The sequence below is a fragment of the Pieris brassicae genome, chromosome 11, assembly GCF_905147105.1.
Source record: "Pieris brassicae chromosome 11, ilPieBrab1.1, whole genome shotgun sequence".
NCBI lineage: Eukaryota > Metazoa > Arthropoda > Insecta > Lepidoptera > Pieridae > Pieris > Pieris brassicae.
This window is the reverse complement of record NC_059675.1, coordinates 7,750,813-7,765,848: the sequence shown is the minus strand read 5'-3', so window position 1 is coordinate 7,765,848 and position 15,036 is coordinate 7,750,813. Positions and strand designations below refer to the sequence as shown.

Below are 15,036 nucleotides of genomic sequence, written 5' to 3'. Positions count from 1 at the left end.
CGGAGATATTGGCTCCTGTGTCGACCAAAAAGGTAAGTTTCGTTACCCTGTCGGTAACGAAAAGGCGGTGTGATGATTCGGTAACGCCGGTTCCCGCCGCGGCCAGCGTTACTTTTAGTTTTCCGACTGGTTTATGGGCTTGAAACTGCATGGTGGTGCGCATTTCTTCGCGTCCATACCGTAGCGATGATGGTAATAGCAGTACGACATTGGAGATTTTTTCCGGCTTCGATCTTCCATCTGTGACTCTCGTCGGTTTTCGTTGCGATTTGTTGATGTGTTCCGCGAGCGTGATTGTGAATGTGAATGGTGGCGAGAACGACTGTTGCGGTAGTTGTCGCGAGGTTGTGCTCGTATCTCAGCGACTTCCAAAAACAACCTTCTTATTTCACCGATGAGGGTGTCGATGGTTGGTTGTTGTTCTGGAGGTGGCACACGGAGTGACAGTGAGATACCGGAGACTTCTTGGCTCGACGGATGTGATGAAACTTGACGCTCTGCACCGGAATTTTCTGTGTTCGTCATCTTCAATTTTCTTGGTGTTCTTCTCGGGGTCACCACTTTAGGGTAGTTTTACTTTAGGTTGTTTGGTCCTTATTTGGTTAAAATAAAACTTCCTAATAATTCGTTGAGAAGAGGTGAAGATGGAATGTGGAATGTGTTTAATTTTTAAAAACTGTAGATTTATATACAAAAATTATCCTACCTGGCCACTAGTGGTAACATGTGGTACCAAGATGCGAAGGGTGCGTAGACAATAAAATCGAGGCGCGGCAAAAAGTTGTCCTAACGGTAACGCAATTAACTGTTCTTTTCAGAACGAATTATTGTTTCATGACGACACGTACTAATCACCTACAATATTATAACTAACAATATTTGCTCTTTCTGTAATAATAACGAGATCGCAGATATCAACCATATCTTTTTTAAATGCCAAAACCAAATATTCATTTTTAATAGACTAATATTGGAAAGTTAAATAATGGAAATTAGTGATCCCTCCTACCGCCAGTTATGTGATTTGCTCAAAAACAAAAAGTGTTATAGTGCATTATATAAATACATCAAAAATACCGTGGGGAAGATTTAAGAAAACAAGTGAAACGATAGAATAACATGTGAATTATTGACCGTAAATAAGACTTGGCTTAAAGGAAAAATGTAATCATATGTCAATTGTCACTTCACAGTTCACTGAGTAGTTTATTTTAAACAGGAATCTGTATAATGTGCGAATCACAAAATTCATGAGTACCAATCTACTTAATATTATTTGAAATTTAAATATCAAAATATTCATTAAATTTTTACTAAAAAGTATGTAAAAAAAATTACGCCTCTAGAAAAAAACAACCTTTGTAGACAAAATTCAAAAACATATTATTTAGTAATGCATATTTCAAGCTTGATGAGACCCATAGGTCAATTTTGGAGAACTCACCTGTAAGAGATTTGTTATATAAAAATCATAACTAACAGAAAAAATACATGAATATCTTACCTTAAGATAATACAAAAATATATTAAGAAGACTCAAAATGAGAATTCCAAGAGTACTTAGTCCATTGTATCAGATGAAATTGTTGTAAGTTTTAAATTATTTGAGATTTCGAATAGACTATTGAGACCTTATGTTAGGTACTCGGTATGTATGAGTTATTTTAAGTGGTCAGATTGTTTTAATAGGTTTGAAAAAGTTTCGTTTCTATGCCTTTCAGTTTTTTACTTTAGTTCTTATTTTAGAAAAAAATTTGGTGCTTATGAAAAAGTCTATCCAATTGAAACCACACCCAGTCGGCCAGTGCCCAATCACATAGCAAGACCTGATTATATAACAGGTCTTCCTCGTGGAATTCCTAAAATACCTGAAACCAAAGATCAGGAACAGATAAATGGAATGCGTGTTAGTTGCCAGCTTGCAGCCAGCATATTAAATAGAATGCAATCTTTTATTCAAGTGGGTCCAAGTGCAAATAAAGTTACATACTGTACCAAAGTGTTGTATTTTTAGGTTTAATTTACCGTTTCAGCCTGGTGTAAGAACAGATGACATTGATGATTTAATTCACAATTTCATTATTAGTGCTAATGCCTATCCTTCACCTTTACACTACAGAGGGTTTCCAAAAAGTATTTGTACATCTGTAAATAATGTTGCTGTTCATGGTATCCCGGATCTTAGACCATTAGTAAATGGTGATATAGTTAATGTAGATATAACAGTAAGTATATTCTTTTATGATAGTACTACAATGTCTTTATGAACACAACTTATAAAAAACATCCAAAAAAATATTTTTATTGAAACAGTAGGTTCTGAGATTTACAACTAATTAAAAAAACTATTTCAGGTTTATTACAACGGTTATCATGGAGATTGCTCAAAAACATTTTTAGTAGGTGAAGTTGATGGAAAGGGTCAAGAACTGGTTGCAGTAACTGAAGAATGCCTTTCACAAGTAAATTTAAATGTTATTTGATGCCTTGATCTATTAAAGAAATCAAAGTAATTGATGGTTTTGCAGGCTATCAAACTATGTGGGCCTGATGTTCCATTCTGTGATATTGGTTTAAGAATACATAGATATGCAAAGAGTAAAGGACTGACAGTTTTGCCAGCCTTTGCAGGACACGGTATTGGCAGATATTTTCATGGTCCACCAGATATCTATCATATGAGTAAGTTCACAAAATTTAATGAAAATAATTACAGTAATTATACCAATGAAAGATTAATTTTCCATTATTTGCTATAGAATTTTTAAAGTAGCTACTTTTTATTAATTAATCAATCAATTATAATTCACTGCCTTAAAAATTGTATTAGTAGATAATGTAAGTGTAATTTAAATGAATAATTTATATTAATTTAATGAATCTATCAATTAATAAATTACAATTTACTATCTCTTTATTTACTAGTTAACAGATATCCTGGTTTGATGAAAGCTGGTATGACATTTACTATAGAACCAGTATTATCTCATGGCCGAGCAAATACATACATATTAGATGATGGTTGGACTGTAGTTACGGAAGATGGATCTAGAACAGCTCAATGTGAACATACTATATTAATTACAGAAGGAGGTGCAGAAATTTTAACCAGATAGCACCATTTTGAAAGAAGGGAATGTACTGTGAGAAATATTATTATATTGTTCTAAATCAAAACTGCTAATAGATTAAATATGGTATTTAAATGCACTAAAATTACCTTAACTATTGGTTTAATTAGAATTATTTATTAACATGTTGTCTTCAAATTCAACCATATGTGATAAAAATAAAAACTCTTCAGCATATTTGGTGTTTTATTTACTTAAGTTATTATTAAAGAACTATTTTATTTACCACTTTAATAATAACTTTTAAATAAAAAAACATAACATAGTACATAAAGCACAAGCACATTATCACTCAGGCTTGTCAGTCAATAGATTAAATGTAAAGGCGTAGAAGGAAGGTATCGATTGAGTGTTAATCTAAATAATTAAGTGATATAAGAACTAGATTAAGGCGTAACCAGTGGGAAACCATAGCCCCTTTGCAATCCTCATACTGTGTTTACATTCTTGTTACATTGGTCCCATAATTAATCCAGCTACGCCTGATTATACAACTTTCTACTAAGATAAAGGATTTATGGTAAAATAACGCATATAAAACATGAGCAAGCAAGGTATGAGAGTAAGTGTTCAAGACATCAAAATACTTATTTTACATGCGTTATCATACAAGATTATTATAAGTAGAAATAGTAAAATCGATTATCATAAGATAGACCTATTATAAAAATTACTTTTACATAAATATTTAAAGTAAGTGTTTAACAGAATTTCAAAAACATTAAATTTAATATTAGATTCTAAATTGACTAGTATTTTTTAAACAACAATTAATAAATTTATTTATCCAGTAATATTGTGAAAATGTTTATAATAACTTATTTATATTTGCCATTTGTCATAAAAATTCATAATGTACCTAAACTTGGCTGTAGGTGTATATAGTATGTGATAAGTGTTAAGTTTATAAAATATGTGAAAAATATAGTTATTTTTTTATAAATACTGGGTAATCATTCCCTTTATTTAAAAACTTGTTAACCTATATGTTCTGGATAAAATCTAAATAAATTTGTATGTTCTGTAGGTTCTGTTTATAAGGGTCTGATAATATAAAGGTTCTGATTATACAATATCTTGTAATTCAAACTTTATAGTAAAATATATCCAGTTATAAGCTCAAGATAATGATAAGTTTAATTATATAAAAAATTAAATGCAATAATCTTTGTATATTTAACATTACGATATAATAATGCTAAGGGTGCTAGGGAAGGATAAAAAGAGTGTATAAAACTTACTATAAATTATTAAATAGACGAACTACAAGCATGCAATCTCAGAAAGCTTGTGTAGGAATATTATTACATAAAATAAAAAAAATAAATATAAAAATTTAAATAAAGGTTAAATGCTATTATTTGGTATAGACTGTTACACAGTATGTAATTTGCCTTTTGGAGGTCTTAAAATTTGACAACCTTATGAAAATCGCACACTTGTAGAGCAAATTTTAACAACATACAAAAGCTACAACGCGATCTTGTTAAACAACACCTCTAATGACTTATTATTTATTAATTATAGAAGACAATATTATTTCAAATAAATTAAATCTTATAACAGACAGTATTAGCCTTCAATATGAATTTAAGCAAGACAGCCTACCTAGTTAAAAAAATTGGGGCGATCAATACAAAAATCTAGGTATTAACATTTTTAGTTTAAAGCATAATTATTTAATTACAGTTAACCGCAACTTTTAGCTTACATATTATTCACACGCAATGTGATACGTATCGAAAATTACTGACGACACGAAACAGGTAAGCCGCATTATACATTTTATGATTTTTTTTTCAACTGGCATGTAATTTTTGTTAATAATTAAATTCAACATACATTAAAAACAGAATTTTATATCTTATCGCTTTCCGTAAAATATAAATAATAGTATAAATATAAAATAGTAAAACGTGAAATAGTAATTCATACTTACTGAAGGTTGCTTGCTCTATAAAATGCATTTTAATTAAGCATATAAATATTTTAATAATTTGATATTTATATTATACATCAATTGCTGTAATAGATACCTTTAGGAATCAAGCTAGGCCTACGAATAATTGTATTACAATATAATACATTATTAACGAATTCCCCTCTAGTTGATCCAACAGATTTAGAGGCCATGTGAATGCCATCAAAATTACCTACTGCAAAAGCTACACAAATTCTAATCAACTGTTTTATTATGTCAAATCCTGTATAATTTAGAATTAACACTGTCTGTGCACAAAATCTCATACTGTGTTATTTGGTGCTGCCATTAATAAATTTTGAAAACTTTAGTTGTATTATAACATTTTTATAATAACTGGTATAGTCTTAAAAAGCCTATGATGAAAACTGAGAGTAAATGTACTTGGTAAAAAATTCTACAGTATAATTTAAATACAACGCTTAAACATTAATTCAATTTGATAACTGAATAAAAATATCATAATAATACTATAACCAAGTAAATCTTGTATAAGTTAACATAATTACCATTTTCTAAATATATCCTCACTTTTCTATCTTATAGAATCTTTGAACAAATTCAGTAAGATTAAAAACTTGGCCAGGACCAATATCAGCATCCATGTTAATGTACTCATCTAAGTTGTGAGAAGATGCTGAAAAATTGTTTTATTAATCATTAAATACATAAGTTACTTGAGATAAACATAAAAAATAATAACGAAGTAATAGACCCGCAATCTTCATATAAATAAATATACCGAATATTCTGGCTATAATGGGATGGCGACACGAATAAGCTGAAATTGCGAAGTTTTGCTAATATTTATATCTTATTTTTACAACAGAAATAATAGCAAGAAATTCTGCAATGAGAGGTAAGGGAAAATGGAAGTCAGGTGTAACTACAGTCGAGATGTAAAGGGATTTTTTAACTTTAAGAAAGAAATAGAACCAATGGTAGTGGCCCTATTAACCATGAAGAAACAATACTAAAAACTATTAGAATAGTTTTACTATGTTTACAAATTAACACAAGAAGGAAATTCCTTAATAAATTATCTTTTACTGCATTTGTATAAAAATCAGAGGTTAAGAATTTCACAATAAAGATACGCTTACGAGCGTTAGGTAAAGTATGTTTTTATATTGATATTTATGTTTATCCCATGCCACAACTCTTAAAGTGCTTTGTAGATTTAAAATATAAAGTAGCAATGGAAATGTTGGGATTACAATGTGGTTCATAGACACAACCTTTATTTTTAATGTTCTTAGAAAATAAAAGTTAAATAAATAAGACTAGGTGTGTCCCAAATAAAATGTATATGTAATTATTTACCTATATAATATATAAGATAAAATTGGATTAATTATGTAAAATTTATTTACTGAATAGATACGTTTAAAAATAAAATTAACATGACTTATGCATGCATCCTACACATTAGCTATGTTGCAATTGTTGTCTGTTTAGCCTAACCATCAATGCAGGAAGCATTTTTAAGATAAATTTAAAATATTTAATTTGTTTCATTCATCTATTAATATTAATGTACGTGATTGACTTATATTTTCATATTATTTTGTTTATTAATGTAATCTGTTTCAGCTTTGTATATGTATATTGTTGAAGTGTTTTCTATCATAATATAGATATGGAGCTTCCAGTAAGTCTTCAGTCTTTGTAAGATTACTTATAAATAAATGAAGTGATACCTTGCAGCATTTTTAACATTTCAAATTATTAATATCCATTGTCAAAATTTGTAATTACGACTAGAGTCACTGTTTTCCATAGCAAAGATTTATTTAGTTTATTTGTCTTTTGTAGCGGTAATAATTTGTAGAATATAAATAATATATTTTACCTGATGCAGATATGGCAGAATATGGTGGTGGTGGTTTAATCCAGGAACCATCAGGTCTCTTCATATGACGTCTATCAGATGAAAAATGCTGTAAGAAATATTTACCTGGTACAACTCTAAAGAACCTGAAAACAAATTAGGCAAGTGTTGAATTATAAAAAAATATTTAAATAAGCCAAAATCATAAATCACATTACCTGTGGAAATCAGATTTTAGAACTTGATCAGTACGAAATGTTTCTGTAACATATTTATGGAAGAATGTTGGGAATGGAAGCTCAGAATCTAAGTCATAAACCAAACATGACTTCAAGTCGATTGAGTATAAGAATATGACATGGTAATCCTGTAAACAAATTTACATTTTACATATATAATAAATATTCAATGTTCAAGATTTTACATAATATATTAAAATACTTTTGGAAATAAATATTTTTCTTAAATATAAATTCAATAAACTAAAAACGCGGAATGTAAACTCAAAATATAGATTAAGCTACAGAATATAAATCAAATAATAAAACCCATGCAATGAAACATTGAGTGACTTAGTACACACCCAAATGACGAGGCGATCTTCTTCGCGCCCAGCCCTTTGTTTCCACAAAGGCACAGTGCGACAGGGATTCGATATGAATACCACAAAACATCGATCCAATTCTTCTGGAACTCTTAACGATACATCCTGACAGAGCTTCCAGACATTTTCTTCACTGCAGTGCCGCAATAAGATACGATAGAAATTCAACATCTTTTTTACCGCAATGGACAGAAAATATTGAAATAAAATTGCATGTAATTACTTACCAATAACACGACACATAAGAACATTCTGCTTGCTTTGGAAACAAAAGCTTTAAATTTTTATCACTTTTCTTTGTATCAATATTGGGTAGTTGAACTTGGCTGAACGACATTTTAAATTTTTACTTTCCAAGTTTTCTTTTTGAGTGCACTATGCTGTCCTAGCTATTCGGTTTGCATTTCACACTGTTTTTACTATTCACTGTCGGCTGTCAATATGTCATAAGTATATATAATATATAGATTTTCTTTTTAAAAGTAAATTGTAAACTGTGATATTAAAAAAAGCTTCTAAAATAGAAATCTTTGTTCTCCTTCTTTTGTAACACGGCTTCGTAATAGAATAAGAACAATCACATTTCTGAGTACTATCTATAGAAGTCTCGTGTATAATCTAAGATCCTATATTGCAATTCGTATCTCAAGTCACTGGTCTTTAGCATAGTATGTTAAACTTCATACAGAATAGATGGTTGAAAAGCACTTGAAACTATATTTAAGTTCGATTAATATTCTAGAATATGGGCATTATTAGGAGTCCAGATATCAACAGTTCACCAGCAGATCATTGATCACAGATTACTTCTTAGTACAATAATGTTGTGGTGTCAACCGTATTTTTTCTGTGCATTTGATGCTGCCATTTTGAATAACAAAAAATATCTAGAAGCTATAACCTAGAAATAGAAACGTATTATAAAACTTGTTTTATAGATTAGAATATTATGGAACTTGAGTGTTTTTAATATACCTACTTAATTTAAATATAGTACATACACCATTCTTACTTCAAATAATAACGTTATCCACATTTATTACTCAAAATAACAGGATTATTTATTTTACTGTAACAATAAGTTTGAGTATTGACTATTGATTATGGTAACTTTATCCTAACCAATATGGCCAGCTGTTGGTGAAGTCAATGAAAAGTGCGCTTTTGTTAAAGTGACGTTTTTCTCTTTTAGTTGAGTTGATATTTCTTTTTATATTGGAAAAAGGAGGGCGGTGCGTTGTCCTAGGTTTCGGCCGGGCTAGCGTATCGTCCGGTCTTCATTTCTAGCGCCCCAAACCTTACCTATTTTGTTGTTACAAGACTTGAAGAAACTAATAAAACCACGATGACTCGTAAGTTTGTCTCAGTACACATCATTAATAAAAGTTATTGATCTATTCTATTTATACCATATTTTAACATCCAAGAAAGCTCCAGAATATACACGCAATACGTTTTGTGTAGGTGTATGTTAACAGATTCGATTTCAGTAGCTATTGCTGCAACGGTCAACCATCTATCTTGTAACGGTTTATAGATCTCTAATCTATCCTAATAATATTTATAGTTTTGCTCCCAAGTCCTTATTGCGAAACGCTAAATTATATAACATGTTTTCAGACAGAGTCAGAAACTTAGTAGTTATAGTAAAGAAATAGTAAAAAGATACAGTACTGTTTTACAATAAAAGCAAGTTTATATGTGCATTATTTCAGGGGGAAACCAGAGAGACCTAGCTCGTGCTAAAAACCAGAAAAAACAACAAGAAATTCAAAAGAAGAAAACTGCTAGTGAAAAATCTGGCATGTCATTAAGTGAAAGAAAACACAGGTAAATATTTTTATAAAAAGTTTTATTAAAGAATTATAACCTCATCTAAACATGTCATAGAATGGACAATAGACTCTGGAATAGATTTTGATACTGTGATCACTGTTTATCGAATATTTAATATTTATCTGTATATATTGTAAAAGAAAATTAAATCAGGCTTTTATAATATACCCCTTATTGTATGTGCATTGTCAATAAATACCATTTATCCATAGATATAGCTTGAAACAGATTTATCTAAAGGCCTTGTTGATTATGTGTGGAAACTAAGGCAGAAAATATTAAATTGACTTATATTATGTTTGTAGAGATGCTGAATTAATGAGAGAAAAACAACGAAGAAAAGAGGAACAAGAGGCAACCCAAAAGCAACCTGTTAATTAATACAAATATTTACATTTAAATTCTAATGGACTGCTATATTTGGGAGTGATGATAAATATTTTAGAAACAAACCTAAATATTAAACTATCAATTGAAAGACCATACAAGCAATAATGTCTCAATTTCCTACATGTTTTGCATATTACATCTATTTTAATCATTTGAGTACTATTGTTTGAAGATCTATGCTATGGTTAGAATATGTATGTTATAGCATATTCTACAATTCAATTTTACTGCGAACAAGTCATGCAAAGATTTATAAAGTTGACTGAATACTTCTTAAATTTGCATGCATTGCCAACAGCTCGCTTTTTGTACAATAAAATATAAAAACACTGTGTTTCTATCTACTCCTCTACAAATAAAGGTTTAGTAACATTGCATTTGAGTCAGTACAAAATATAAGTTATGACTTGAAAGACTGTAATATTATGTTACATGCATTTCTACTTGGTACTTCAAAGTCAAATGAGACCTTATTGTATATACAAAGTAAGTTTCTGAATACAATTCAAGTATGCTTGACACAGCTTTAAGAACCCTTTTCATAAGCTCTGAACAGACAAGCATGTTATAATTTGTAATCAACAGTTAATATGAGACACTATGATAAATAAAACTAGCATATTAAAAAAGTATTTTAATATTTATAAAATAAAGATGTAAGAACAACAAACCTTATTTAGGCCATTTTAAAAGAATTTAATATACAATATCGCTAAAACAATAGCAAAATGACACTTACCTGCCTGTAAGACTGAAATAAATATGTATTAAGCACATCAAGGTTCTTGGTATTCAATATAGTTTACTTACACTAACAAGATTTTGTATGTGTCTTGTAAGGAAACTTTAAGACCAAGTGTTGGCTGAGCATTTTTTGATTAATAGTTACAAATTAATGGGGTCATTGTCATAGAAACTAACTTGGTAACTAAACTCTGTCTATCTAATAATGTTTATGCTGTGATCAAGAGACAGATAAGTACTTTAGTTATAACAAATTTATGGTTTATGTTGTATACATTACATTATTAATTTTGTTGTTAGTAGTACTAAATCAAATTGTTCATAGCATTATTTTAAAATGCCATTATTTAATAGGTATAGATAGGTTGAAACACTTCACACAAATTATGTAAAATTAGTAATCTATGTCAATTCATTCCATTCACTAGCCAATAAAGAAAAAAATTAAATCTCCCAAAACCACACCTACACACTTAAGATTTAAGTGCAATATTTTAGCTATTAGAATCGGTTTTTTATCTTGCTTTTCTGGGATTTTCTTTAAGAATACCTAATTCAAATTTTATAAAGTTAATTCTCAAGATTTTTGTTAACTTTATGTATACAACATACTTTTATTTGTTTAAAAAATATAGTTCTAATGACAGTTTCATTATAGTTATTAGTACATTAGGTCATCATTGTTGGAATCTTATGAAATATAGAAAGATATTAAAGCTATGCTAAACACAAACACAAAAAAATATATCTATAAAATACATATTAAAATATAACAAAAAAAAACAAGTATAAATAAAACCATTTGAGCAATGTAGCTTCATGCTTTTGAGTAGCACTTGGTAACATTTAACTTATATTAATTTGTAACCTATGGAGTAATACTTAAAATCTTCACTAACTAAATATAATGCTACTAATTCAATTAAGATTTGCCATTTACTAAAGCTGTTTTTTCAAAATCTTCTCTCTGTCTATATAGTTCTTTGGCCAAATCTTGAATGAAAGGATGCTTGAATTTTCCATATGTTGCTGTGAAAAATTCCTCCAACTGTTTAGGCGAATTTTCCCTTTTTTCATATTCAAATGCTTGAAGGATCATATCATATCTATCCAGATCTTTGGCAAAGTTTGCTTCAGGTGAGCTTTGGCTTTCATACTCCTGAAGAGTAATATATAACTGGTTAATTTTTGTTTTATAGTTTTTTTTTTCAACAGACATTACTAACTGGTGATTGAAACTTACCATATATAGATTATACATTCTGTCTCCAGCAATTCCTGTTAACTCTGCTATTTTCTTCATAGCCTCAGCCTCTCTTCTGTGTTTTTCATCTGGGGGCACCCCACAGTGGGGTGTTAGATCCCCAACTATACATTCAGCCAAATCATGGACTAGAGCTAGAATGGTAAAGTCTCAGTCACAATATATATAATAATACAATAGAAATGTAACTGAGCCTCAAGTGTCCACATTAGCTAGGAGATATATTTGTATCTATAGATTTACTTAATCTATTTTTTTTATTCTATCACAAACAAAAAATTATTTTTTTCTTTTGAGTTTTCCAAAAAAAACACAGATAAAAGTTTTAATTATTTTACTATTAAGAGAAAGAATTATATTTAACAATTTTGTATAAAATATATTCTTTATTAAATTTTCTATTTTACATAAATGATAATTTGATTTGCCATTTTTATTTCCAAGTCTTTAAGAATGGCTGAAGAATAAACAAATTAAAGAATTATCAATACAGTCTAAATTTATTTGAATTATACCTCTACAGTATTGTTTGAATGATAAAATTATGTTATAAAAAATATGTGCATTAAAATTTAATCTTGAAGGTGAAAAGTACATCACTTTTTATTTATTAATCTTAGATAATGCACTTGATATTGTAATGACCATATCTATTATATATTTCTATGATAAAATGTATGAAATCTTACCAATTTGAAGACATTTAAAGCGGTCCAATTTTGTTGGATTGTTTTCTTCAGTAAGTAGAAAAGTCATAAGACCCATTCTATACATGTGACCAGCAATTGTTTCACAATCATTTATATCACACAATATCCATCCTGTTCTCTTGATGTGCTGAGGAAGAAAGATTTAAAAGTTTTGCACACAAGCATATGTTGTTGCTATTGTGTTTGTTTAATGGTCATCTAATCAAAATCAGATTAAAAATGATTTAACCAATTAGGGCGAATATTCAAAAATATTTGAGCAAAATGGAATAATACTAAATAGCAAGTAAAAATATCCAATGTGTCAGGTAATTTACATTGCCTTTGGTAAACCACGTGAAAGTTTGTTTAGCCATTTTTGCAAAATGTACACACGACTTACCTTAAGGCGACCGACTAATTCTAAAAATTCAAGAATTTTTGTGTGATCCACCAATGCCATGTTAAATTTAAGAATTGCCTAAGGTGCCTACTCTCCTTTAATAACTAAAAGACAATGACATCAATTCAATCGGTTTATAAACTGCAGAAACACGAAGTAGCTGTTAAAAATTCCCTAAACAGTAAAAACTAGAAAATTCACTGCCTGAATTGTTATGAACACCACAAACTAATATTTTTTAGTATTATAGCCGCTTACACTGAACAGTGCACAAGTCAGTACGCAGCATAGAGAAATAAATAATAATATATACATTATACTGGGAATAGAGAGCAGTGTGACCAGATTTTATTTGACGAATGTACTGCTTGTGCAGGTTAAAAAGTACTGATTTCTACTGAACGGGAAAATTCCCGTTCCTTTCGGTAGAAATCTATCGGTATAATCTTATTTAAAAAAAAATTCAAATTCGTGCAGTTTTCCATGTAAAGCATGGTTAGAAAACGGCAGATATTAAGACAATTAGAACTAGATTTGGAATTTCAAGCCTTATCCATAAATTTATCGACGGAATAAAAAAGAAGATTATCCAAGCCGAGGTTCGAGTCTCACAGGCGCCCTTGCGCTAGTCGCGGGACAAAACCCTATTCTGGCCGAGCTACGCTCGCCAAAACAGCCCGAGCTGAGCTGTAAAGGCCTAAAGGCTAACAGCGAGATTAAAAAAAAAAAAAACCTTGGGGAAAAAACTGTACGCTTTAACTCAGTACTATTACCATCTTTCTGAAAAATTAATAATATGTATCTGTATCATAGTATATTGATGATAAAATGTATTAATAACGTAGGAAAAAACAAAAAATGTATTAAAACGTACGTAACATGTAGCTTTAATAATTTGCGTTGTAGAGTAGAAATGTTTACATTAACATAAGCGGCAGAGATGTCCAAAAAGGCAGCTACAATATCTTCATCACGCAAAAAACCTAAGCAAATATCTGTGGATAATATAGCTAAATTGTCCATTGTAAATTTTGACTTACGAAAACCGTATTTACTATTGGCTATTAAATTATTGATTTCTATTGGTTGTAGAGAATATATTAATATATATTATTAATAAATTGTAGTTTTTGCTAACATATTAGTTAATTATATAAGAATATAATTAAATAAATTTTATAATGTTGTTTTTATTTTATTTTTCCATTACATCGTTTTTTTAAAATATTAATTTAATGTTATAGATAGATTAACTACATAAATTATTAATAAGGCTTGTTCTTTCAGTTATGTCTTGATTTCCTTCATTAACTTCTTGACTTGAAATTGTATCAATTGTTGGAACTAAAACTTCTACCGGTATATCTACCCAATTATAATCCTTGCAAATATTTTGCATAACAGCTGTGGCAATAATAATAGCTTGAACTTTAGCAAGTGACAAATGCAATGTTAAACCGACAGTTCCATAGTCCAAATGTTCTGAAAAAGACAAATATTTTAACCTTACATCATGATTCATTTAGGTCACATATCTTGAAATATTTTAACATAGTATAGTTATAAATACTCTAAATTACACTATATGTATACCTCTCTATAGTATCCTAGTCTTAATGTGTGATTTGTCATATTGTTGGTCAGCCAGAGAAATGATGTTAAAAAATATGGTATATTTGAGTAAGCACTATTAACAACCATCCAGTGATTTCTCAGTAGACCTGTATGATATTAAGCTATACCTAATATACCTGTCAATTTAGTTGGCACATTTATCAAGTTCTACCTTCTTTTCAATTTGAATTAACTTGTAGAATTGAGGTTTCAAAAATTGTTGCATCATGAGCGGCACCAGGCCATGGCAGGCCCAACATTAATAAATTTTATTTCTGCATCACACACAGCCTGTATATTTAAAGAGAAATATCCTTTTCAATTACGGTATTATTCACCAATTACTTCACCTAAAGAAAATAATGCTGCTTATTATTATTACAACTTCATACTATAATGTACAATGTTAAAAGAAATATATAAATTACTTACATGATGATTGAATTCGTAAATGAGTGCACTCATTTCAATGGCAACAATTCTAAGATCTAGCAATTTCATGTAATTTTTCTGTACTCTGGTGGTGTATAAAAACATACTCGTCAGCTA

At 29.5% G+C, this 15,036-nt stretch overlaps 3 protein-coding genes across 5 annotated transcripts; 1 reads left to right on the top strand and 2 right to left on the bottom strand.

Moving 5' to 3' along the window:
• Positions 1 to 865: 865 nt before the first annotated feature.
• LOC123716228 (methionine aminopeptidase 1D, mitochondrial) lies at positions 866 to 3,301 on the top strand. 3 transcript variants are annotated; one of them, XM_045671861.1, is made up of 6 exons: positions 866 to 1,446; positions 1,747 to 1,960; positions 2,034 to 2,225; positions 2,355 to 2,462; positions 2,529 to 2,682; positions 2,926 to 3,301. In XM_045671861.1, exons 1-6 carry the CDS (start codon positions 1,394 to 1,396, stop codon positions 3,114 to 3,116), a joined length of 912 nt encoding a protein of 303 aa, XP_045527817.1. In that variant the 5' UTR covers positions 866 to 1,393; the 3' UTR covers positions 3,117 to 3,301. The 3 variants fall into 3 exon arrangements, with proteins under 3 accessions (XP_045527817.1, XP_045527818.1, XP_045527819.1); XM_045671862.1 differs by having other exon boundaries at positions 866 to 1,588; XM_045671863.1 differs by having other exon boundaries at positions 866 to 1,648.
• A 3-nt stretch (positions 3,302 to 3,304) lies between these two features.
• LOC123716229 (protein N-terminal glutamine amidohydrolase) lies at positions 3,305 to 8,401 on the bottom strand. The gene is made up of 5 exons (XM_045671864.1): positions 7,775 to 8,401; positions 7,527 to 7,680; positions 7,162 to 7,310; positions 6,965 to 7,089; positions 3,305 to 5,749 (listed from the first exon to the last, which is right to left on the bottom strand). The coding sequence occupies exons 1-5, from the start codon at positions 7,882 to 7,884 to the stop codon at positions 5,640 to 5,642; spliced, it is 648 nt and encodes a 215-aa protein (XP_045527820.1). The 5' UTR covers positions 7,885 to 8,401; the 3' UTR covers positions 3,305 to 5,639.
• A 981-nt stretch (positions 8,402 to 9,382) lies between these two features.
• On the bottom strand, positions 9,383 to 13,203 carry LOC123716230 (5'-deoxynucleotidase HDDC2). The gene is made up of 4 exons (XM_045671865.1): positions 12,874 to 13,203; positions 12,471 to 12,618; positions 11,761 to 11,915; positions 9,383 to 11,676 (listed from the first exon to the last, which is right to left on the bottom strand). The coding sequence occupies exons 1-4, from the start codon at positions 12,931 to 12,933 to the stop codon at positions 11,440 to 11,442; spliced, it is 600 nt and encodes a 199-aa protein (XP_045527821.1). The 5' UTR covers positions 12,934 to 13,203; the 3' UTR covers positions 9,383 to 11,439.
• Between the last annotated feature and the right edge of the window lie 1,833 nt (positions 13,204 to 15,036).

Coding starts and splice junctions, on each gene's coding strand:
- LOC123716228 (XM_045671861.1), top strand. CDS start 1,394: ATGCATATTTCAAGCTTGATGAGACCCATAGGTCAATTTTGGAGAACT. Junction 1,961..2,033: donor GAATGCAATCTTTTATTCAA/GTGGGTCCAAGT, acceptor TTACCGTTTCAG/CCTGGTGTAAGAACAGATGA. Junction 2,683..2,925: donor ACCAGATATCTATCATATGA/GTAAGTTCACAA, acceptor TTTATTTACTAG/TTAACAGATATCCTGGTTTG.
- LOC123716229 (XM_045671864.1), bottom strand. CDS start 7,884: ATGTCGTTCAGCCAAGTTCAACTACCCAATATTGATACAAAGAAAAGT. Junction 7,681..7,774: donor TCTTATGTGTCGTGTTATTG/GTAAGTAATTAC, acceptor GCGGCACTGCAG/TGAAGAAAATGTCTGGAAGC. Junction 7,311..7,526: donor AAGATCGCCTCGTCATTTGG/GTGTGTACTAAG, acceptor ATTTGTTTACAG/GATTACCATGTCATATTCTT.
- LOC123716230 (XM_045671865.1), bottom strand. CDS start 12,933: ATGGCATTGGTGGATCACACAAAAATTCTTGAATTTTTAGAATTAGTC. Junction 12,619..12,873: donor AATTAGTCGGTCGCCTTAAG/GTAAGTCGTGTG, acceptor TTTCTTCCTCAG/CACATCAAGAGAACAGGATG. Junction 11,916..12,470: donor CTTTAAATGTCTTCAAATTG/GTAAGATTTCAT, acceptor TTACCATTCTAG/CTCTAGTCCATGATTTGGCT.